At 55.0% G+C, this 24,283-nt stretch overlaps 1 protein-coding gene and 1 non-coding gene across 11 annotated transcripts in view; both read left to right on the top strand.

Moving 5' to 3' along the window:
* The first annotated feature begins 5,309 nt into the window (after positions 1 to 5,309).
* LOC114118137 (U6 spliceosomal RNA) lies at positions 5,310 to 5,416 on the top strand. The gene has a single exon (XR_003591681.1). It is a non-coding gene; the product is annotated as a U6 spliceosomal RNA (small nuclear RNA).
* A 6,310-nt stretch (positions 5,417 to 11,726) lies between these two features.
* Positions 11,727 to 24,283, top strand: part of SLC7A10 (solute carrier family 7 member 10) — a 15,913-nt gene continuing 3,356 nt past the window's right edge. For 7 of the 10 annotated variants that reach the window (XM_042231947.2, XM_042231946.2, XM_027978194.3 and 4 more), the window contains exons 1-4: positions 11,727 to 11,987; positions 21,170 to 21,374; positions 23,487 to 23,638; positions 24,114 to 24,239. In XM_042231947.2, the coding sequence (XP_042087881.1) occupies positions 11,837 to 11,987; positions 21,170 to 21,374; positions 23,487 to 23,638; positions 24,114 to 24,239 (634 nt within the window). In that variant the 5' untranslated portion in view covers positions 11,727 to 11,836. Of the gene's footprint in view, positions 11,988 to 12,250; positions 17,392 to 21,169; positions 21,375 to 23,486; positions 23,639 to 24,113; positions 24,240 to 24,283 lie in introns of those variants that run through there. The other 3 variants (XM_060398031.1, XM_042231951.2, XM_042231950.2) reach the window with 3 other exon arrangements.

Below are 24,283 nucleotides of genomic sequence, written 5' to 3'. Positions count from 1 at the left end.
AGAATACTGGAGTGGGGTGCCATTTCTTTCTCCAGGAGATCTTCCCAAACCAGGGATCGAAGCCGGGTCTCCTGCACTGCAGACAGACGCTTTACCGTCTGAGCCACCAAGGAGGCCCGTTCTGTATAGAGGGGGAAAGAATCTAAACAAGAGTGGATATATGTGTGTGTGGCTGATTTGCTTTGCTGTACACCTCAAACTAACACAACACTGTAAACCAACTACACTCCAATAAAAAATTCAAAATATATAAAATATAAAAAACAGAGTTGTTTGTCATTTTGGAAATTTGCCATCCCTAAGCTGCGGCTCCTGCAGCCATCTGAGCCTGGAAGGATGCTCCGAGCTCAGTCTGGTCTACAGCTGCCACAGCCTCCACGATTCTACGCAGCCGGTAACTGAGCCCTCTGTAGGGCATACGCAAGCATTCTTCAAATCAAACACACATTGTGAACTTACAATTTACATCCCCTTTATTTCTCTCTCGTTTTAAAGTTAGGGCATTATGTTCATTTTTATTAAATTTGACTGTAGGTTACATTACCTATGAATTTTACTCTGGGGTGGCAAGAAGACATGATAACATTCTTTATAGAAAGGCCAATGAATCAACAGGCTGGGCTGAATGCCAGGACGGACCCCAGGGAGCAGCTCAGGACCAGGAGGCCCATGCCTCCCAGGGGTCGTAGTTTCCACATCTGACTATCCCAGCTCCCCACTTATCAGCTACGTGACTATGTCCACTCCACGCCACAGCTTTTCCACCTTAAAAATGAGGAGACAACACAGCGCCGGGCCCATTCCCATCTCCCCACCACCAGACAACGCCCTGAACCTATCTTGTGCCTGGCCCCCTCCCACCTTGGCACGACTCACCCTTAGCCAGGCTGACCTGGACCCTATGGGCAGCCTGGAGTCGGCTGAAGCCCTGGGAATCCTCACTTCACACATCTTCCTTCCTGTGAAGTGGGCCCAAGGGAACGTGGCATCCTCCTCTTGGGAAAGAGTTCCAACAGATGCTGGTCCTGAGGTCCTCTGGGATGGTGCTGAGTGGGCCCGAGGCCCCAGCCCCACTGGGTGACTCATGTCAGGAACAGACTGGGTGGGGTCAGATTCAGGCCCTCCCCTAATGCAGATCTCAGTCCAGCCCACCCAGAGTGGATGGTGCTTTGTGCCCAAAGGGGTGGTCCCAGGAGGGTGACCCAGGGGCCAGGGGTGGGGAGATCCCTCTGACACTGAGACAGCTGCTCTCCAGACCCTTCTCTGTGGGCACCCAGGGTCCAGCAGGCCCATCTGCACAGGGCCCTGGAAAAGCAGATGGACCTGCGTTTCCAGAGTGAATCACCCCTCACCACCCAGGGGATACAGACCCCTACCCTCCCGCACAAGGAGGGCCCCCTAGGAGGGGGATCCAGCTTGGGGGCACCCAGAGAGCTGTCCTGTCCAGGGTTCCATGTTTAGACTTTCTGTGAGGTCCCCCAGTGACATTCCACCATGGCCCCTAAGCTGCCTGCAAGACTGAGGACAGTCCCCACCCATTAAATAATAAAATCCTGCAGTGTCCCAGGGGCTGGTGAGTCTCAAATTCAGAAGTATCTGGTGATGCCAAAGTCTTGTTTCCACGTTAAAAGCGTTAGTTTGCTACAAGTACATGCCTAGACTGCCCCAATATTTAGTAGTAACTGGTTTTGACCTATCTCTGTGTTTTGAGGCACCAGGTCTCTGAGGGACCCGCCTAAGCGCCCAGGCCCATGGTGCCCGCTCCCCTCCTGCAGCGCCCACTCCTCCGCCCGCACCTTTCTCAGGCTCACTGCCTCCCTGCGTTTTGGGCAGGTGGGGAAGCTGGGCCCACGGGGCCTACAGAGCCCCTGCCCACCAGGCTGTGGTCGGCCTGTCAGGGCAGCTCCACTCTGCTGTGAGAAAGGCCAGGGCCCATCAGATAAGGCCCTGGGCCCTCCCCACACCACCACCACTGCAGAGGCTCTGTCGCCTCCCGTCCTTCCCCAGCCCTGCCCTGAGGCAGGTGTGCTGCACGGAATGAATTTCACTACGAGATCTCTCTGGTTTCACTATGAGTTTCCTGACCCAGGCCAGCACCCACAGCCCCTGGGGCCTCCCCTCCATGTCTAGGGCCAGGACAGGCAGCAGAAGAGGGAAGCAGGCACAGCCCTTGGGAAGGACTTCCCTGGCTCCCAGCTCACTCCAAGAGAGGCTAGGTCCTTTCCCAAGAAGCCCGGCCACCCCGTCCCAACCCCTTAGGACAGGATTCGCCGGGGCATGATTTCCTTGATGTATGAATGGGAGGCAGGCTACAGGGTCCACCCCAAGGTCAGGAGGCTGCCCTCTGGTGGCGTCTTTTGGAATGGCAGGTGTCCTTGAGAGAAGGCCAGGGCGAAGGTGTCCTGGTCCAGGAAGCTCACCTGGCAAGATTTGGGACTGGGACAACCAGGAGGGAGAGGAGAGTCCAATTCCAGAGCAGAGGCCCAAGCCACAACTTCTCATGTTTTCTACTGGTCCCTGTTACTCACAGCCCTCACCACCTCCAACAGGGGGCTACACAGGGCTGTGCCTATGGGGGTCTCAGGGGAGACCATGGGTAACACAGGACGACGTGAGAGTCCCAGACTCCCCAGCAGGTCACCCTACCCCTCTTTTTCCCTCTTCCAACCAGTGGGCCAGGAACCCCAGGCGCTGGGCAAGCTGCCCCCCAGAATGGCTGTGGCCCTGAGGGATCATGACCCATTCCCACGCCCTCCCCTTCACAGATGGTCAGTGACTCATCTGGCTTAGAAGTCAGGAGCAGGACTGGGGCTGGAAGCTGTATCTCTGAGTTCCCAGTCAGATGCTTGGGAACCCACATTGAAGACCTACTGTGTGCTGGGAATAAGGCGAGATTGCCTATGAGGAGCATCAGGTCCAGCAGGGAGGGAAGTAGTAAGGAGAGGGGCAAAGTGGGCCCAGAAGAGGCACGCGGTCCCATCTGGGGACCAGGAGGTCTTCCTGGAGAAGGTGGTGAGCAGGCTGACTCACGAGCAACACAGAAGCAGGAAGGTGTGTGTGAGGGGGAGCAGGCCAAGCAGATGGCATGGGCAAGGCAAGATGGGGACTGACATCTAAGCATGCAGAGCCTGGCACAGTGGCTTTAAGGAAGGTGACCGCACATCCCAGATTGCTCAGACATCCAGTTAACGCCCTCTCACCCTTCTGTAATTACTAATAGCACCCCCTTGCATTTTCAAACGGTCCCAGTTTGGACTGTTAGTCAAATGGCCTCCCTGGATTTCCCTGGTGGTCCAGTGGTTAAGAATCCGCCTGCCAGGGGCAGGGGAATGGGGTCGATCCCAGGTCCAGGAAGATCCCACATGCCTTGGAGCAACAAAGCCTGTGTGCCACAACTACTGAGCCCGCCTGCTGCAACTGCCGAAGCCTGCTTGCCTAGAGCCCATGCTCCTCACCGAGAGAAGCCACTGCAAGGAGAGGACTGTGCGTCACAGCTCCTGCTTGCTGCAACTAGAGAAAGCACAGCCATGGACACCCAGTGAAGACAAAGATACATAAATGCATATTCTTTTAAAAAAAGAAAAAGAAACCTGTTCTTTAAAAACAATTTTTTTAATAAAAAAATAAATGGCCTCCCTGCTGAAACTGAGCAGGGAGACTTTGGGATGGGGGAGAGAGATTTGATTTGCATTTTGGAGAAATCTTGGGGTGATGAAGAAGCGGCCGTCAGCCTGGAGGAAAGAGTGGGTGGTGGAGAGTACTGGCGAGGCTGGTGTGGAGGATGGAGAAGTTAGAGCTCCGGGAGTGGCGACCGAGATAGGGATCGCAGGGTGGGCGAGGGCTTGGTGTCCTGACACACCCTTCATGTGATCATTCTAGAAGCACCGAATGTGCAGGCTGAGCCCTCAGCTTTGGGCACAGGGGTCCCTGCCATGGACCCTCACACCACGGAGAGCCAGAATGTCACCAGCCCAGAATACAAAGATGTTGTTTTTAATTTCAGTCTCACAGAATATTTTAAAGTTTGGTAACTAGCTGAACAAAGGTGAACTGCGAGAGAGGGGCAAGAGTAATACAAGGGCCCCCCTCCCAAGGCCAGAAGATGCTGGGCTAAGGAGTGGTAAGTGTGTGTGTGTGCACATGTGCATGGGGCAGTCATGACCCCTGCCCTGGGAAACTAGAAGAGACAATGCTTTCACTTAAAGTTGGTGGCCTCAGGTCACCAAGGACAGTGTCCTGGTTTTCCTCTAACTGTGCTTTCTTCATTGTCTATTCCATAGTGACCTTAGGAGCTGGGATTTAAACTAAATATTTAGGCATGCGTATGTGGAGCCTTTGTTTGGACTCCTGCCAGCGTCCAACCAGTGTTAGGGCTAGACATGGGCAGTGGCTGTCCAGGGGCGTGCGGAGACTGGAGACAGAAAGCATGGAGAGGCAGAGACAGCCCCGTGAGACAGAAACAGAACAGCCGCCTAGAACCACCCACAAGGAGATGCTGGAGACTTAGGGAGGGGTTTGGGATCAGGATGGCAGAAACCAAGGAGAAACAGGCTGCCTGAGCAGCCACCCAGGCTGGAATGTAAGTGGCAGGAGAAGGGAGGTTAAGGCCAGAACAGGTAGGGAGGTACCGAGCAGGTTCAACACCCTTGAGGAGCTGGTGGAAAAAGAACTGGCCCAAGGACACCCCAGCTCAGATCCTGTCCCATCCAGGGACACTGCAAAGGACACGCTTAATGTCCTATTCTTATTGAAGTGAGCACAACCTACATATGAAATATTGCACACATCCTAAGTGTTTTGCTTGATGAATTTTCACAAACTGAACATATTCATACACCCAGATCAAGAAACAGAACACCAACAACACCCCAGATTCCCTCCCTTGCCCCTCACCAGTCACCACCTCCAAGACACCTCTGTCTTAACTTATAGCATCATACATTAGTTTAGCCAAGAATGTTATATCACATTCAGCTTATTTTGTTCAATATTATGTCTATAAGGTCTATCCAGGTTGGGGCATGGTAGTAATTTGTTCATTTCCTTTGCAGTACAGGCAGGACTCCAGGATTTGAATGTACTGCGACATATTTATCCATGCTACTACTAATGGTTTCCTGTTTGGGGCTACTGTGAAGAAGGCTGCTATGAATAGCATTATAGGGACTTTCCTGGCAGTCCAGCGGTTAAGACTCCAATTCTACTGCAGGGGCGCAGGTTCTACCCCTGATCAGAGAAGATCCTGCATGCCCCACAGCATGGCCAAAAAATAAACAATAAAACAGCTAGTTCTTTTAAAAATAATAACAGTGCTCGCTTCGGCAGCACATATACTAAAATTGGAACGATACAGAGAAGATTAGCATGGCCCCTGCGCAAGGATGACACGCAAATTCGTGAAGCGTTCCATAATTTTTATAAAACTCCTAGAGGAGAACATAGGCAAAACACTCTCAGACATAAATCACAGCAGGATCCTCTATGATCCACCTCCCAGAATTCTGGAAATAAAAGCAAAAATAAACAAATGGGATCTAATTAAAATTAAAAGCTTCTGCACAACAAAGGAAAATATAAGCAAGGTGAAAAGACAGCCTTCTGAATGGGAGAAAATAATAGCAAATGAAGCAACTGACAAACAACTAATCTCAAAAATATACAAGCAACTTATGCAGCTCAATTCCAGAAAATAAACGACCCAATCAAAAAATGGGCCAAAGAACTAAATAGACATTTCTCCAAAGAAGACATACACATGGCTAACAAACACATGAAAAGATGCTCAACATCACTCATTATTAGAGAAATGCAAATCAAAACCACAATGAGGTACCACTTCACACCAGTCAGAATGGCTTCGATCCAAAAATCTGCAAGCAATAAATGCTGGAGAGGGTGTGGAGAAAAGGGAACCCTCCTACACTGTTGGTGGGAATGCAAACTAGTATAGCCACTATGGAGAACAGTGTGGAGATTCCTTAAAAAATTGCAAATAGAACTACCTTATGACCCAGCAATCCCACTGCTGGGCATACACACCGAGGAAACCAGAATTGAAAGAGACACAGGCACCCCAATGTTCATTGCAGCACTGTTTATAATAGCCAGGACATGGAAACAACCTAGATGTCCATGAGCAGATGAATGGATAAGAAAGCTGTGGTACATATACACAATGGAGTATTACTCAGCCATTAAAAAGAATTCATTTGAATCAGTTCTGATGAGATGGATGAAACTGGAGCCGATTATACAGAGTGAAGTAAGCCAGAAAGAAAAACACCAATACAGTATACTAACACATATATATGGAATTTAGAAAGATAGCAATGACGACCCTGTATGCAAGACAGCAAAAAAGACACAAATGTGTATAACGGACTTTTGGACTCAGCGGGAGAGGGAGAGGGTGGGATGACTTGGGAGAATGGCATTCTAACATGTATACTATCATGTAAGAATCGAATCGCCAGTCTATGTCTGACGTAGGACACAGCATGCTTGGGGCTGGTGCATGGGGATGACCCAGAGAGATGTTATGGGGAGGGAGGTGGGGGGGGGGTTCATGTTTGGGAACACATGTAAGAATTAAAGATTTTAAAATTATAAAAAAATAAAAAAATTAAAAATAATAAAAATAATAACAATGTTATAAACATCTGGCAGTGCAGTTGTATCTCTGTTTCTGAAAGGTAGCCGGGAGTGTATCTTTGCCTGGGCTCTCCAGAAACAGCCTGAGGTCACAGCTTAGGTGGTATTTCTTAACCAGAGTGTGAAATCACAGGGAATCAAGAGTGAGGGTAGAGACTCCCCTGGTGGGCCAGTGCTTAAGAATCCGCCTTGCAATGCAGGGGGTGTGACTTGTAAGATAGCACATGCCTCTCGGCAAAAACATAAAACAGAAGTAATACGGTTACAAATTCAATAAGGGCTTAAAAACGAGGGACTTCCGAGCTGGTCCAGTGGTTAAGAACCCACCTTGCAGTGCAGGGGATGTGGGTTTGATCCCTGGTTGGGGAACTAAGATCCCAGATGCCGCGCAGCAACTAAGCCTGCCCTCTGCAACTACAAAATCCACGCACTGCAATGAAAGATCCCACATGACGCAAGGAGAATCCTGCAACTAAGACGCAGCCAAATAGTTTAAAAAAAAAAAAGACTGAGGGGAAGGGAAGTGAGGCAGCGAAGGCAAGAGAGCCAATATGAGGGTGAGTTTCTGAACTGGCTACAGCTTGCCAAAAGCATCTGATTGCTGGGCCGGTGGGACCCTCTTGCAAGAGGCTTTATAATGAACAGGACTCGTGACAGCCCATCCAGGATGAGGGATGGCGGAGAATGTGTCCACTGGTTACCACCTGCCATCATCAAAAGTTAGGCCCAAGTATGTTAATTCCTCTGCATTTTGGGTTACAAATGTGTGGGTATCGGTTTCAACCCTCATGGTCTCAGACCTCAAGGGATAGCAGAGAAGACCTGAGTGGGGGTAACGGTGATGGGAGGTGTCCGTAGGTTGTACTTGAAAAGGAAAAGAAAGTAGCCAAGGGCTTCACAGCAAGGTGAGGCTGGAGGACCCGAGGTGGAAGCTGGCAGGTGTCTGATATAGAATGGAGATGCTGGGCCATAGGGATTTAGTGCCTGTGTGCATGGGCAGTCAGTCATGCCTGACATTTTGTGACCCCAGGGATTGCAACCCACCAGACTCCTCTGTCCATAGAACTTTCAAGCAAGAACACTAGAGTGGATTACCATTTCCTTCTCCAGGGGACCTTCCCAACCCAGGGATGGAACAAACCTGCGCCTCTTGCGTCTCCTGCATTGGCAGGCAGATTCTTTACCAGCTGAGCCACCGGGGAAGCCCATAGCAGTTTAGAAATACTGCCAAAAAGGCTTCCAAGCTGGTGTACCGAGGCACACTCCCTCCACATCCTTGGCGACAGTGGTGTTTACTTTTAAGCACTGTGATGGACGTGCCGTGGTAGCTCATTCTGGTTTTAATTTGCATTTCCCTCATGACTAATGAGATTGAACACCTGTTCAAGAGTTTACCAGCTATTTGGACATGCTCCCTTGTGAAGCACCTACATAAGAAGTCTTTTTCCTACTAATCTGTAGTTTTTTTAAGATACAAGTCCCTTATCAGATATATGTACTGAAATAACTTCTCTCAAAGGTGGCTTACTTTTCCCTCTCTTAGTCATGACTTTTGATTAACAGAAGTTTTTATTTTTAAAGGAGTCAAATATATCACTCGTTTACTGACCTTGCCTTTTGTGTCCTGGGTAAGGCAATGAATCTATTCTTTCCTCTAAGTCTTCTTTTAGCAGCCTGGTTGCTTTACCTTTCACGAGTTCATTCAGCTTTCATGCGCACATCCATGGACTTGGTTTTAGGGTATAGTGTCAGGCAGAGATGAAGGGTTTTTTTTGTTTGTTTTCCAATACGGACACTTCATTGATTCAGCACCATTTTATGAAAAGTCCGTCCCATTTCTCTCCCCTGCTCTGTGATGTCAACTTTGTGGTAACAAAACAGGAGTCCAAAAATGAATGAGTCTGTTTCTCATTTTCTATTCTGCTCCTAGTTGATTTGTTTATCCTTGCACCTGTCTTCCTAACTGCAGTGTAAGTCCTCCAGCTTTGTTCTTCTTCATCTATGTTTTAAAATCAGCCACTTTGCTAAACTACCTGATTAACCTTGAGTCATAAACATAAATGTTTTGTATAATATAAGTGTTTTTGGATTTTCTATCCAACAGTGTTACATATAAATGACAGTCGTATGTTTTCCTTTCCTATCTTCATACCTTTTTTATTCTCTTCAGGTTGGCTTCTTTCACTTAATAACATGCATTTAAGTTTTCTCCATGTTTCTTCATGGCTGATAGTGCATTTCTTTTTAGTGCTAAGTATTATTCTCTTAAGGGATTCCCTGGTGGTTCAGACAGGAAAGAATCTACCTACAGTACAGGAGATTTGGGTTTGATCCCTGGGTTGGGAAGATTCCTTGGAGAAGGGCATGGAAACCCACTCCAGTATTCTTGCCTGGAGAATCCTATTGACATAGGAGCCTGGTGGGCTACAGTCCATGGGGTCGCAAAGAGTCAGACACGACTGAGTGACTAAGCACAGCACACATTATTCTATCATCTAAACTGTAGATGTGCCATTCACCTACTGAAGGACATCTAGATTACTTCCAGGTTTTGACAATTCTGAATAAAGCTGCTATAAACATCCATCTGAAGATTTTTGTGTGGACGTGAGTTTTCAACTCCTTTGGGTAAATACCAAGGAGCACGATTGCTGAGTTGTATGATAAGAGTATGTTAGTTTTTAAGAAAATTGCCAAACTATCTTCCAAAGTGGCTGTACCATTTTGCATCCCCACCAGCAACCAGTAAGAGTTACTGTAGCTATACATCCTCGACAGCATTTGGTGTTGTCAGTATTTCAGATTTTAGTCATTAAAAGGTTGTGTCTTATCACTTCTTTTTCTTGCCTTATTGCACTGGGAGGACCACCCTCCCAGTACTGTATAGAAAAGAGTGCTAACTAACATTCCTTCTCATCTCCAGTCTCAGTGGGAAAGCAATCATTTCGCCATTGAGCACGAAGTTACTGAATGGGTTTTGTTTGTTGTTTCCTGTATTTTGGAGGGTTTGGTAAGATACCTTTATCAAACTGAGAAATCTCCTTACTGTTTCTAATTTGCTAACAGGTTTTTTGGTTTGTTTAAATCGTGGAAGACTGTTTTCTGAATCTTTTGAGAACACCCTATGATTTTATTTTTTCCTCCTGTTAATGTGGGGCCTTATATACCTCTTGTCATTTGGATGGTAAACCAATCTTGCCAACTTTTTTTCCCATCAGGGTTTGCAAGTTCAGGTGTATTCCACTAAAATGACCTCCTGAACTGTGGCCCTGGAAAACAAAATGCAAATTCCATTCTGCGCAGTGCCCTAGGGTCAACCCCCCTCCACCTCCTGAAACACCGACTCCACATTTCAAGGACCATGAGAGGCTCACCTTGGAAAACCACAGGCCCCTGGCCCGTGAGGCTCATGCCAACCCTGGAGGGACCCTCTCCCAACAGACTTTATCGTTGCAAGGCTAGCTGGGTGCGGAGAGTCGAACAGGTCAGACCCCAGCCCCCATCACGCGCGACAATTAAAAAGTCCCCAGAGCTCGCGCCGCTTGCCCTCACCCCACCGCCCGCGCGAGGCTCCTTTAAGAGAGTCCGCGCTGAACGCGTCTCTGGGGCGGGAGGCTGAGGGCGCCAAGAATGCGGGACTCCGACGGGAGCGCGAGGGCTGCAGCGCCGCCGGGCGGCCTCCCCCTCCGCGTCCCGCCAGGGTCGTCCCACGCCTACTCCCAGGTCCCCACCCCCGGCTCCGAAGGTCCCCCTCGCCTGCAACGCCGGTGCGCCGCCACGCCGGCAGCCCGACGCTCCGCGCGCAGCCCAGCTCGGGGCCAGACCCCGCCCCACCCCCGTCCGCCCGTCGGAGGCCGCGGGCGGGGGGAACGCGGGTCGCCCGGCGCGGCTCATCCGCATTCAGGGGACAGCGCGTCGCGGCGGCCGCCAGGAAGGGACAAAGGCTGTTCCGCCGCCGGCCGCACCGTGCCAGACTCTCCCCTCCCGCCGCCCTGGTGGCTCCCGACGCGGCCCCCCTCGTGTCTGCTCCGCCGGGCCGGGCTGCGCAGTCCTGACGGCTTCCGGGAGGAGGAGGCAGCGGCAACCGCCCTTGGACTCTGCACACCCGACCCCCGCCTGTGACCCCAGAGGCCAGGGCCCCCTTCTCCGCGTCTCCGGGGCAGTTGAGCTGGCCTCGTCTCCTGGTGCTGGCTGGACTGCGCGGGGCCTTCGCCAGAGACCCGAGTTCTGGTGCACCGAGCCCGAATTCTCACCTGTGGATAGAACCTGCCAGGCTCAGCGCAGAGCCGGGCTGGGCGGAGAGCGAGGGAAGGTGGGGTTTTGAGCCCAAGCCCTCCCAGGCCCCCCACGAGGCACTGGGTCCCCTCTGGATGGCCGTTGAGGGCTCCAAAGTCTTCACCCCGACCCCGTCTCCCCAGACTTTTGATGGCGTGGGCTTAGGGTCTCCTGACCCCTTCGAGGGGATCCCGGACACAACCTATACCCCTTGGAGAACTGTAGCTCCTACACCCTCCACCCAGCGTCTGTCAGGAGGCCAAGGCGGCATGGGAAAGGGTTTGCACCTGGCGCAAGCCACTCGGTCAGCTCCCTTTTCTGTCCCGGGAGCTCAGCGTCCACCCGGAGAATGGGCCCAACCTCCATCCCTCTCCTGGCACTCGCGCTCTAGGAACCCGTGCCAGGATGTAAGGGGTCCGGCAGCGCTGGCGCACAGGGGATCTCAGCACACAGACGGCTATGATGGTGGCCAGCTTCCTTCAGTCTCCTTGAGGGCAGGGACAGTCCTGCCTTTGAGCCCTGCTCCCCTACCCCCACCCCAGGAATGGCTGTAACTCAGGCAGCGGGAAGACCCACTTCTTAAGCCTTCTTGGGTCTGGGAAGTTCTTCCTAAGTCTGCCCCAAGTCCTCTCCTTCTTTCCAGGCCCGGGATGGGACGGGGAGAGCCACGGGGAGGGGGGGAGAGTTCCCTTTAAGGAAGGTGGGGGAGGGGGCTGCCGGCCGGTCTTCCTTCCGCCCCTCCCCGGCCCCCGCCGCCGGGGCTCAGGGCCCGGGCCCCGCGCCCGCGCATGCGCCCGCCTGTGGGCGCTGTCCCGGCTGCGAGGGCGGCGCGCACCGATAGCCGGACGGACAGGCGGCCGGTCGGACCGACGGGGCAGCGCGGGGAGCGGGGACGCGGCGGGACAGCGACATGGCCGGCCACACGCAGCAGCCGAGCGGGCGCGGGAACCCGGGCCCTGCGCCCTCGCCCTCCCCCGGCCGGGGTCCCGGCCCGGGCACCTCGGAGCGGGTGGCGCTCAAGAAGGAGATCGGGCTGGTGAGCGCCTGTACCATCATCATCGGTGAGTGGGACCGGGGCGGGCGGGTGCCTGGGGCGGTGAGGCCTGAGGCGGACAGCGGCTTGGGACAAGGAGCACCCCTCTCCGGGTGCGCCTAGCGGTCCGCGACGGTGGACCATGGATGAAGGATGCACGCCCGCGGCACATGCGGCGTCTCCCTTCACACCCCAGCCGCAGAGTTCCCAAGTGGCCCGAACTTCAGCGCTCTAACGAGGTGCAGGTCCCATCCACCGCTGGAATCCTCCTGCCACCCTTATTTCTTTAAACTTCTGCAGGGCAGTTTCTCTCAGTCTTATCATCTCTAACATGTGGTCCTGCCTTGAGTGCAGGAGCCTTGCCAAGTGAGCGGACACTGTAAGCTGGCCTCCTGCTAAGGCCCCCCCAGTTCTGGGTCTTGTCGCTCCAGCAGAGTTCCTACCGTGTGCAGGGTCCAGGTGCCAGAGCGTGTGAAGGATTTATTCTTCCAAAGCAGGAGGGACTGTGGGTAGCCTGGACAGGTAGAAACAGCCCAGAGTGGAAATGGGTTCAGAGAATGTAATTAGTGCCAAGATTTGCAGCTGGACCCTGGCGCAGGGGGGCGGATCAGCAGTGATGGGGTGGCTGAGTTGGGGTGGGCAGATCCCACCTGCAGAGAGGCTTCCTGGGCTGGGACCCCACTCGCATCCTCTCTGGCCCAGCTTCCCCACCTGAGAATGAGTGCATACATCCTGCCCACATATGGGGACTTCTGGGTGGGCAGAGGGCTCAGGGCCCAGTGAAAACAGTGGTGGGATTTTCTTCCTGCTGTCCCAAGTCATGAACACGGACACCTCAGGAACTGGCTAACCCAGACCTGTGTTCACACAAGGTGCCCCAGACACCCTTGTGGGAGGAGTCTGTTCCACCTCCAGTGTCCCAGGAGACACGGGCTGGAAGGATGAATGGAGTGGATTTCGACTGCTTTCCCTTTATCACCTGCTCATGCTTCCCATCCCCAGTCAGTGGGAGCTGCTTGTTCATCTCGGATCCCTGGAGATGGAAAAAGCTGGGGGCTCAGGAGGACAGTCTGGGGTCTTCACTTCCTCCTCCGCTGCCCGCCCCCGCCCCCGCACTGGAGCTCCTGGGCCAAGTCTGGGGTCTAGCTCTTGGTCAACCCCCACACTCACACTGAGAGTTGCCCCAGGACACAGCCCCTGTGCAGGTAGGTACCCCTCTGTCTCACCCCCTCGCACCTGGAAAGGTATCTTCTAGGGGCTGATCCTGATCTGGTCTGGAGCCCTTCTTGACCTCGAGTGCCCCTGTCCGTCTGCTGAGAGGACAGGCTCCTTCCAGGGATTCAGTCAGAGTACTGGCTAGAGATTTGCCCTGACCCACACCCTCTCCAGGAGCTGTGCCCCCAGCAAGAGGAAGCCAACACATCGTGGGTGGACCAGGGAGTCCAGAGGCTGACCAGCTACGGTGCCCAGAAGGGACAGAGAGAGACGTGATTCTTCCTGGGCTGCCTCAGCTAAACCCAGAATCCTCAAGCATAGACCTACTCTGCCTTCTCCCCGTGTCCCATCCCCACTCCCCTGAGTCAGGCAGAGGCTGCTGGCTCATCTCGCCTCCTGAGAGGGCCCTGGTGGTGATGGTAGGAGCAGATGAGGCTAACTCAGCAGGAGTTTTTCTGTGCAGCACGGGTCTGCCCTCCCAGCTTCCCCACCTCTCATGCCATTTTTGCTGTTCAGGGCCACTGTTCCCTTGGCCTCAGACCTTGAAGACTGAGCTGGGCTTTAGGAGTGACTTAGCCAAGGGTGGCAGACTCAAAAACAGAGCCCAGATGATCTGACCGCAGCCCAGGACACTCAGGGGTGGTCCTATAACCCTACTTGGGGAGTTTTGAAGGGTTTCAGCAGGTGGGAGGCTAGCCTGGGCAGAAAACAGACAAGGGGAGAATGGACCTGTTTCAGAAGGTGACAGACGAGGCAGGTGTGGGCTGAATCACTGCACCACCATCTCCCTCCTGACACCCTGAAGGTCCCCTCTTCACTGTTCCAGGGGCCACATCTCCCACGTCTTATCTCACGTTCCTGCTCTGGGGAGCCTGGTCAGAGTAAAAAATATCTTCAGAGAGTCCTATTTTAGCCTAAAAAGTCTTGAGAACTTTATGGCCTTCTTCATAATCTTTCTTGTTTGTTAGCAGCTACTCTTCTTATCTCCAAAACTTCCAAATATTCTCCCAGAAGAACCTATAATTCCCCTTGCAGCCCCTACCTCAGGCTGAGTAGGGCTTTGGGCTGGAAAAAGACTCCACCTAAAACGTGCTTAGGACCACTGAAGCAAGCACAGCTGGAGGGGAATAGGGAACCAGCCTGGAGGAAAAAGAGTCCTCTGGGGCCGGAGCTGTGCAAGACATCACTACATCCATCTATTCAGAAAACCACGCCTGGCTACATTATGAAAACACGGTCTCCCTTTATCTCACGTGATTGCCCACCTTGCAAGATGGGAATTTTCATACCACTTTATAGATAGAGAAACTGCTGTTGAAAGTTAAATGATCCTGCTGCAAGGGGTGGACTTGCTATTTGGAACCAGAATTGGACTCCTCTCCCAGTCCAGCGTGCTTCTTCGCACTGCTGTGGTGCAGGGCAAAATCAGAGCCAGATTCAGAGCCCATGATAGGGGAAGGTTGAGGATTAAGCTGGGAGCTCATCCAACCAAGATTTACTGAACTCCTCACTCTACTATAAATAGACAAACAGGTGGACAGAGAAATCTCCTGTGACTCCTCACCCCCACCCAAGGCTGTATGTACAGGATCCCTTGTCCTGACTCAGGGACCGCAAACAGCTACCTCCCCAATTCATGCCCAAGGAGGGACTGTGCCCAGGTTCAGCAGAGTGAGAACCACCTGGGTCTGCTGACCAGGCTGTCCTGGCCTCCACTGTCTCCCTTTGACCCAAATATCTGGCCTGTGTTTGTGGATCAGGCTCAAGTGTGTTCTGGGGCTCTGGGGTCTCCTTTCTGAACCCCATCTCCTTAGGAGCCAGTACCTATGCATCCAGCTGTGGCCAGGTCCCTCCATTGTCTCCAGGGCTGGAGATTCTGGGCTGCTCAGAATAGCCCTCTTCAGAACCCTCGCCCACCAGCCTGTCTTTGCTTCACCATAGCCCCAATTTGCAGATGAGAGAAGTAGGGACCTGAGGCCCAGGGTCAGATGCTTTTGGTGTGCTCTGGAACACCCTTGGGGGCTGAGGCAGCTCCAGCCACAAGGGTGGGGCTGGCCAGCACCGGTCATGTTCATGCATCTATTCAACAGTTAGGTACCAAACAGTGCAGGGCCCTGTTCTAGATGCTGGAGGCACAACAGGGAACAGGACAGACAAACCCCTATCCTCCTGGAGCTGACGTTCCAGCGTGAGAAGTCGAAGAGCAAACAAGATAAGCCAGCTGAGTGTTTAGCTGACGGGGTCATGATTACATGCTAAGGTGAGAAGATGATAGAGAGAGGTTTATAGATAGGAGATGAGTCAGGCATGGGATGGGGTCCAGTCTTTGTGGGTCTTGCAGCCATAGTAAGGACCTTGCCTCTTTTTCTTTGTCAGATGGGAGCCCGAGGAGGGCTTTGAGCAGAAGAGGGATGGCGTGGGGTGGAGTAGGACGGAATAGAACAGGATGGCATGGCATGACGTGGCCTGGGGCTTACTCTGGGGGAGAGGCTGCGGGCAACAGGGGCTGAAGCCGGAAGCCCAGTCAGGAGTCACCGGGGTAAGAGATAATAGTGGCAGAGAGCAGGGTGATGTTAATGGAGGTGCTGAGAGGAGGTTCAGTCCTGGACATGTCTGGAAGATTGAGCCAAAGGACTTGTGATGAACTGGATGAAGGATATGGCCGAGTAGAGTCTAGGTGATAGCGGATTGGAGCCTGAGCAGCTGGGGGCCTGGTTTGCCATTCATTGATCTGGGAAGACTGTGAGATGAGTAGGTCCAGGGAAGAGAGTCATGTCCTTCTGCTCATCACCCTTTCAAAAGGAAAGTGGGTCAGTCTGGTGGTACACACTGGCTGATTGGAAATTTCAGGCATGTCTTGGAAATGTCCCCGCTCACCTCCCTGGAGTTTTGCCACGACTTCAGCGGGCACCTGTGTCCCCCAGAGGGGTGCCTGACACGTGCTCACCACCAGGACACTGGGAGGCAGAGGCTTCACCCAGAGCAATAGCAAGGCCCCCAAAGCGGGGCTCTGGCTGCTGACCCCAGGGTGTTGAGGTCCCCAGGGGCTCAGGTCTCCATAGGCCAGCCTGGGTGGCTGGGTGTCTCCAAAGTAGACAGCAATTAGGACTACCCATAAACACTTCCCAGGACCTCTGAGGTAGCAGACGGGATGAGTACGGAACCACATCACTCCCCCATCTCCCCATCTTACAGATGAGAAGGTTCAGAGAGTGGAGCAGTTGTCCACAGCCCCCCACCACAAGGGACCTAGGGTTTGAATTCAGATTTAGGGGTTCTCAACTAGTCGTTGGCCCTGCCCATGGTCCCAGGACATTTGGGACTTACCAGCAGGAATTTTGAGTTCTTCCCTGGAAATCTCACAGGTCACATCCTAATGGGGAGGTGCTGGGACTCATTGCCCAGTGCAAGGGAAGGAGGCCTGGCCCATCGCCAGTCCCTGACAAGGCCCAGGAGCCCCGGAGCTGTTCTCTGTCAGGCCAGCAGGCCAGTGTGGCAGAAGGAGGCCCTGTCATAGCCATGCTCACTGAAAAGATGGGCATATGTAAAAGGACCTAGGCCCTAGGCCTTTTAGGGGGCTCAAACTCCTCATCTCAGCAGGTCAGGGCATAGTCCCTGCCCTCTGGGAATGCAGGGTCCACCCAGGATGGAAAATAAAGTAATCACTTCCTGGTCATCCTCCAGGCACCATGGGAGAGGAGGAGGGGCCATATTATAGAGATCATGGTGGGAGATCAGGGAGGGCTTCCTGGAGGTGGCCAGTGAGCTGGGAAGAGACCTGCCACAGGGGAGGACAGAGGGCCCTGAGCAGGCCGTGTTTCCTCTGGCAGCTGTGCAGGACGCATCCATCCTGCCCAGCAGTACCTCTGCCAAAGTCAGGGTTGCCCCAGCCCTCTGCTGCCCCCCGAGCCCCATGGCCCTTCCTGGCGGAAGAGGAACCTGAGGCTTAAAGGGGGCAGCACAGGCCTGAGGTCACACAGCTGACTCCTGTTCAGGGATGGGGTGGTGGTGACAGGACCACACCGACCCCTCCCTGAATCAGACTCTGCACATTCCCCCCACACACACCCAGGGCAGCCAGCCCCTTCCACCGGCACGACCTTCGTGGTCTACCCCGGCGACCTCCATAGTCGGCCACTGCCTCCCAGAAATAGGTCAGCACGCACTGCAGCAGCCGGGGGAACAATGGCCCTTTCTTCATTCCTCCACGGAGCCGGGTAAGCCCCATCAGGCCAAACATCTTAATGTGATAAAAACCACCCAGCTCGGGCTGAGGGAAGAGGGCCGGGAGGATACTGGAGGGGGGGCCCCTGGTCGGGGGCACTCATCCTCACCACCCTCCTGGGAGCTCTGGCCCTGCCGAGGACCCATGGGGACCGCAGAGCAGCCGTCCCATTGGGTAGATGGGAATATGGAGGCCTCGGAACACACATTCCTCCAGCCCATTGAGACAGCTGACCAGGTGCTCAGCAGTATCCCCCAGCCCATCCCACCTTCCATGGTCCCCACCCTTCCTCCGCTTCCTCCAGAGCAGGATCCCCCAAAGGTTGGACTTGTCCACTGTGCTTAGTCACTCAGTCATGTCCAACTCTTTGCAACCCCATGGACCGTACCCTGCCAGGCTCCTCTGTCCGTGGGGATTCTCCAGGCAAGAATACTGGAGTGGGTTGCCATGCCCTCCTCCAGGGGTTCTTCCCAAACCAGGGATTGAACCCAGGTCTTCAGCATTGCAGGCAGATTCTTGATCAGCTGAGCCACCAGGGAAGCCCATGAATACTGGGATGGGTAGCCTATCCCTTCTCCAGGGTCTCTCTACGACCCAGGAATTGAACCAGGGTCTCCTGCACTGCAGGAAGATTCTTGACCAGCTGAGCCACCAGGGAAGCCCAGACTTGTCCCCTGCTGCTCACCAAATCTTGCAGAGCTGATTCTGCCGGGCCTGAACATGGGGCTGAGAAGGGAGGCCTGAACCCTCCACCACCAGGAACGATAGACAGGCATCCCTTACGGCTCTGTGGTCCCTTCTCCACACCCCTAAACATCCGCTGCTGGAGGCGCACTCCTCAGCAACATCCCTCCTTCTTGCCCTCTGCCCTTCATCTAGCCTTTTTGCTCCTTGCATAGCCCCATCCCACCCACATGGTACCAAGAGCAGCCAGTGGACCTCGATGGGGTTTTCTGCCACCTTCCAGCGCAGACCCGGGGCAGAGGCTGGAGGATGTCCAGGCCTGGAGGAAGAGGCCCCCAAAGACCTCAGACGCCTGCTGGCACACGTGTCCCTTTGAGCCATGGGGGGAGAAGTCCTGCACTGTAGCCTGAGGCCATGTGTCTGAAACAATAGCAATCTCTACCCCCGGCCCATCCCCCAGTTGCCAGCATCCAAGTCTCCAACCAGTGGGCAATGACTAGTGATATGTCCCTTTCAGATCCCAGCCTTGGGAGACGAGGTGCCAGGTGTGGCTTCCCCAAGGGCTACCCTGGTGAGGCCCTGTTAGGCTGAATTGTTCAGGGTGGTGGGGGCCCCCACGGTGGGGTGGGGGCGCCGCATGGCTCAGGGCCCTGGATGCACCCAGCTCCTTCCAAGGCCACCCAACCCCCGCTGGCTTCCAACCTCCTTGGCTTTTGGCAAATCCTGCTCCACCAGGTCCTGAGAACAGAGGCTGTACTACTGGACAGAGTGAACTCAAAGACCCTTTAGAAACCCGAGAGCCCATGGAGGCCCCGGGCCCCATGGTGAATGAAGGAGGTGGCCCTTCTCCCCTGGAGGCAAGCTGAGGGCACAGCCTACCTGGGGGGAGGCTGGGAGACAGGAATTCTTTCCTCCTTATCTGGATGTGTTTGGGGCTCCTGGGATGTGACTGGAAAGCCAAGCGGGGCATCGTGGCCATCCAGACTGGAAATCTGTGTCGGCCGGGTGGGGGTGGGGTAGGACTGTGAACAGGGAATCCATGCAGATGGGCGGCCCCAGCTGTGTCCTCATCCAGACCCGCCTGTGGGCCCTGCAGGTGGAGCCGGCAGACTCTGCCCTCATGGTCGGGCGCTCCCCACCTGGGCCCCAGCAGATGGGGCCATTTGAGGAGGGGCTGAGGCCCAGGTCCCAGCAGTGTGACTTTTTATTCATGTGGCCCGTGGGTGTGTATGTGCTTGCGTGCTCAGTTGTATTCGACTCTTTGTAACCCCTTGGGCTGTAGCCTGCCAGGCTCCTCTGTCCATGGGATTTCCCAGGGAAGAATACTGGAATGGGTTGCCATTTCCATCTCCAGGGGATTTTCCTGACCCAGGGATCGAACCTGTGTCTCCTGCATTGGTGGGCGGGTTCTTTAGCAGCTGAGCCACCAGGGAAGCCCATGCCCTGTGGGTTCTGGGGTTATCTCCTCTTGGGCAGGCCCTAGTGTACATCACCAGTGATACGACTGGATTCATTAGCACAGATGATGAGGGCCAGGTCACCCAGTACATTGTCCTCTTTGCCCTAACTGCCAGGGAGCTCAGGGTTAAGTGGGCGCTAGGCATTTTGCTCATTCTGGGAGTCTGCTCTACAGCCTGTGGCCTGGCTCTCTGAGGGTCTCCCCCTGTTCTGCTCCCAGACCCCACGAGTCAACAGAGAGCCCCACCCTGACCAGCGCCCATCCTTCCAAGACTCAAGAGTCAGTCCAGGGGCAGGCCAGGCTTTTTGTGACCCATGACCTGCCAGATTCCACTGGCACCCAAACCTAGAAAGCCAGCCACCCCCTGTGCTCCTGCCCAGAGTCCCCTTCTGGGAGGGCCGAGTGGAGACAGCTGCATCCACTTCACAGATGAGAACACTGGTCCCTCACATCGGGGCACCAGTGCCATTTTGGACCTCAGGCCATTCACTCATCCCGTAGTTTGCGCAACAGATGTGTATTGACCACCTACTATGTGCTGGAGGCCCTAGGTGAGGTTTCAGACAGTACACACAGAATCACCCGGAGATGCAAAGACCGTCTGGATGCAGCTGTGAACGAGCTGAGGCTTCCTGTACAGTACTTCACGGAATCCTCACTACAGCCCTGTCGTGCAGGCAGGACTCTGGAGGCGACCTGAGCTAGGAGAGAGTCCTGGCTTTCTGAGCCCCCAACCAGGACTTCCCACTGTGGTCCTGGGATCTGAGTAGTAACTCCTGTTTGCAGCCAGTGGCTGCTCCCAAGGGAGAGGCATCTGTGCCCAGACCCCAGGCTGAGCCAACCGAGTCCTGCCAGCCTGCCACCATCCACCCCATCCCTGAAAATGCACCAGGTCCTCCCCCTCACCCCACTGCCCTTTGCCCAGAAGCTGAACCATTTTAAGAACACCAGGAAACCAGATCTCTTCTGAGTCTGTGTCCATAGTCTGGGTTCTAGGTCAAAGAGGAGCCCAGCAGGCAAAGGGCTCTCTGACAGGGAAACAGGAGACGGAAGATAAAGAGAGTATGGAGCAGGGTCTGGAGCTGTGAAGAGGGAGGGGGAACCTCACCAGCTGGTCAAGGAGGGCTGGAGGAGGTGCCAGTCCCCAAGACACTGTGAGTTTGGATTTCGGCCAGTAAGAAAGTGGCAACAGTATCATGGTCAAGGTCTTGCTTTAAGTAACCGGCTCTGCTAGCAGACGGGGAGGAAGGAGGTGGCTGGAGGCTGACAAGCCTGGAGGCCTTGGCCAGCATTGAGGGGCTGCGCTTGGACCCTTTGGGGAGGCACCGGAGTGGCTGCCACTGCTTGGGCTTGGCCCACCTCGTGAGAGTGAGAGGCAGAGGAATTTGGAGCCTGTCTGGACAGACAAAGGTGTCACTGCCCATGTCAGGGGCTGGGGAGGGGAAATGAGGTGGCCAGAGTGGGGCTTACAGGGTCTGAGGGGCCCGTGGCATCCACATGCCTCCAGGCCCCCCTGCAGGGAGCAGCCCAAGCTCCCCTCCTCACTGCAGCATCTAGAGCTGCACAGAGAGGCTGGCCTGCTGGGGGCACCCCAGACCTGACCCCTCCCTACCTTTCCCCACTACAGGAAACATCATTGGCTCGGGCATCTTCATCTCCCCCAAAGGGGTCCTAGAGCACTCTGGCTCTGTGGGTCTGGCCCTCTTCGTCTGGGTCCTGGGTGGAGGCATCACTGCCCTGGGCTCACTCTGCTATGCAGAGCTGGGAGTGGCCATCCCCAAGTCTGGCGGGGACTACGCCTATGTCACTGAGATCTTTGGGGGCCTGGCTGGGTAAGTGTGGGGCTCCAGCAGCTGGGGGTGGGGACAGCCTCTCCAGAACCGATGGCCTGCTGGGCGCTGGACCCCAGTATCCTCTTCTGCTTCTCACATCCTGGGGAGGTCATGGGAGTGGGTGGAGGGAAGGAGGGAGTGTTGGATGGCCTTCTAAGGCTAGGGTGTGTGGGGCCAATGCCCATGCCACTCCAGCCAGACACTAGCTAGCCCCTGACCTCTCTGTGCTACCTTTTAAATAAGCCTCACCTCCCTCCCAGGTGTTTACAGGTGAGAAAGTCCTTACTATGGAAACCTCTAGATGCTGTCAGCATGCAGGCAGTGAGGGGCATGATATTCCTATTAATGCTCTGCAAGAACTTTTCTTTAAATGACTTCTAGTTTTCCTTTAGTCACCACGAACGTTAGCTAAGCACTTGCTGCTTGCTGAAGGCCGGGACGCAGTGATAAAAGGGTCCAGCCCAGTCGTCAAGTTGCTTACAGTGCAAAAGGGAAACCCCTCCAATGTGATCAGGACCAGGAGGAGCCTTGCTCTGAACGTGTAAGAGGTAGCTGCCCAGTAGCCAAGAAAATAGCTGCCCACCACCCGGAGGAGGCTGCTGGAGAAAACACGTTTGCGCTGAGGCTTGAAGGGGGAGGTGGGGATTTTTTGGCCAACCAGTGAGGAAGGATGGGGTACATGTACAGAGGGTGGTGGCCTGGGCGCTTAAGCTGTCTTCCGCAGCCAGAAGCGAGGTCACATCCACGGCAGACACCAGCGCTTGGCGGGGACTCGGCAGCCTGTGGGTGGAGGGGAACCCAAGCTCCATCTAGCTGAGCCATGCTGAGGGCCTGAACAAAGGTCCAGGAAGATTCCAGAACCATTTAGGGGTCCAAATCGCAGGGACGTGGTGGCCGGTGTGGCATGCGGGAGGGGTTTAGCGAGACTCCACCGATGGGGGTTCCTGATCAGGAGGGGGAGATTTCAGGCTGGGGTTTGTCACTTGGGTGGGGTCTTCGGCACACGTGGGAGATGCTCAGTCAGGCCTTGGGTGGGGTGTCTGGAGCACAGAGAAGTCTAGGCTGAAGAACTTAAAGGGTGGTTCTGAGCGATGTGGTCAGGGGCCTTTAAGAGAATGGAGTGTGGCAGGGCGTGCACACTCCTCTGGGTGTATCTCGGAGTGTTCTCTGGGGAGGAGGTCCTCAAAGGGGCCTGGGACCCACGAAAGCAGAAGAATCATGCTGTGTGGCTGGAATACTCGAGAAGATGGGAGAGGAGGGCCCAACCCCCACCCCAGGGACACCTAACACTGAGTGGGTGGGCGGCTGGGCAGAGGGGAGCACCCAGTATGAGAGGGGGGCCAGGGTGCTAGGATGTCCCAGAAGTGAAAGGAGTGGGGCGTGGGGGGAATGTGTACAGCAAGGAGTAAGGAGGCAGGGCCACAGAGCAAAGGCCAGGACCAAGAGGAAGCCACTGAGCTTGGTGCCCCAGAGGCCACTGGTATCCTTAGATAAGGCAGTGCCCACCTTCAAGGTGGGGTGGACAGGCGTCCAGCACCACCCCCACGGACAGGTGCTGCCCTGGGTGCAGCCAGAGCCCCCAGGAACAGGTCAGGTCTCACTCCCACATGGACGCCCTGCAGAGGGGAGTTTCTGGCAGAAGGGACCTGAATCCTTCCCACCCTACCAGGGTGCTTTGCAAGGTCTGGTCCCTTGGGGCTCACAGCTCAGAGTCAGCCGTCTGTAGCCACAGGGCTCTGCTGGGGACTACTTCTAGAGCCAGGACTGGAGGTCCCAGGAGAGCCCAGCCCAGCTCAGGAACAGCCTGGGGCTGAGGACCTTTTCTAAGGTATCCTTAGAAAAGGGGTGGGTTCCCTAGTCTCTCTCCACACCTGCCCAAAGACAGCCCATAGCCGTGTGTGCTGTACAATCATCTCTGTTGAGACAGTTCATCAATAGAGCAGAGACCTCAACAAGGTGGGCCCTGCCTCCCTAGACCGAAGCCGGCCTCTGGGCGCCCACAGCAGCCCTGGGTACCAGGACTCAGGGTGCAGCCCCGCTCCCCACACCTGGGCCCACTTGGCCCTGAGGGTCCCGGGAGGCCCGCCCCACTCGGGCCCTGGCTCATTCCAGCTTCCTGCTGCTCTGGAGCGCCGTGCTCATCATGTACCCCACGAGCCTGGCTGTCATCTCCATGACTTTCTCCAACTACGTGCTGCAGCCGGTGTTCCCCAACTGCATCCCGCCGGCCGCCGCCTCCCGTGCACTCTCCATGGCTTGCCTGAGTGAGTGCCCAGTCGTGGGGGTGGGCAGGGCCTCTGTCCCCAGGACCCGCCCTGCAGGGGAGGACTTGGGGGTTTGCCTTTTTTTTTTTCCCCAATGTGGACCATTTTTAAAGTTTTTATTGAATTTGTTGCAAGATTGTTTCTGTTTTATGCTTTGGCTTTTGGGCCTGGAGGCTTGTGGGATCCTAGGTCCCCACTCAGGGATCGAACCCACACCCCTGCATTGGAAAGCCGAGCTTTAACCACTGGACCACCGGGGAAGTCCCCTGCGGGAGGACTTTGGGAGGGGGCATCCCTCCAGCTGCCAGCCCCCCGTGAAGCTGGCCTCGGGCCGGGGTGGGGGGCTTCTGGCACTCGGGCTGCTGCATGAGACACCCCGTCCTGCAGCCGGGGCTGGACTTGGCCGTGGCCCACCATGAGGGGCTCGGCCTCGGGTGCCTGCTCACCCACCCGCCCTCCTGTCCTTCCTCTGCAGTGCTCTTGACGTGGGTGAACAGCTCGAGTGTGCGCTGGGCCACGCGCATCCAGGACGTGTTCACCGGCGGGAAGCTGCTGGCCCTCTCACTCATCATTGGCGTGGGCTTTGTCCAGATCTTCCAAGGTAGGGCCGGGCGTGGGGCTGGGCGCAGGGCCAGGGAGATGATG

Source organism: Ovis aries, chromosome 14 (assembly GCF_016772045.2).
Source record: "Ovis aries strain OAR_USU_Benz2616 breed Rambouillet chromosome 14, ARS-UI_Ramb_v3.0, whole genome shotgun sequence".
NCBI lineage: Eukaryota > Metazoa > Chordata > Mammalia > Artiodactyla > Bovidae > Ovis > Ovis aries.
The sequence above is the reverse complement of the archived record's forward strand: the minus strand, read 5'-3'. Positions and strand labels throughout refer to the sequence as shown.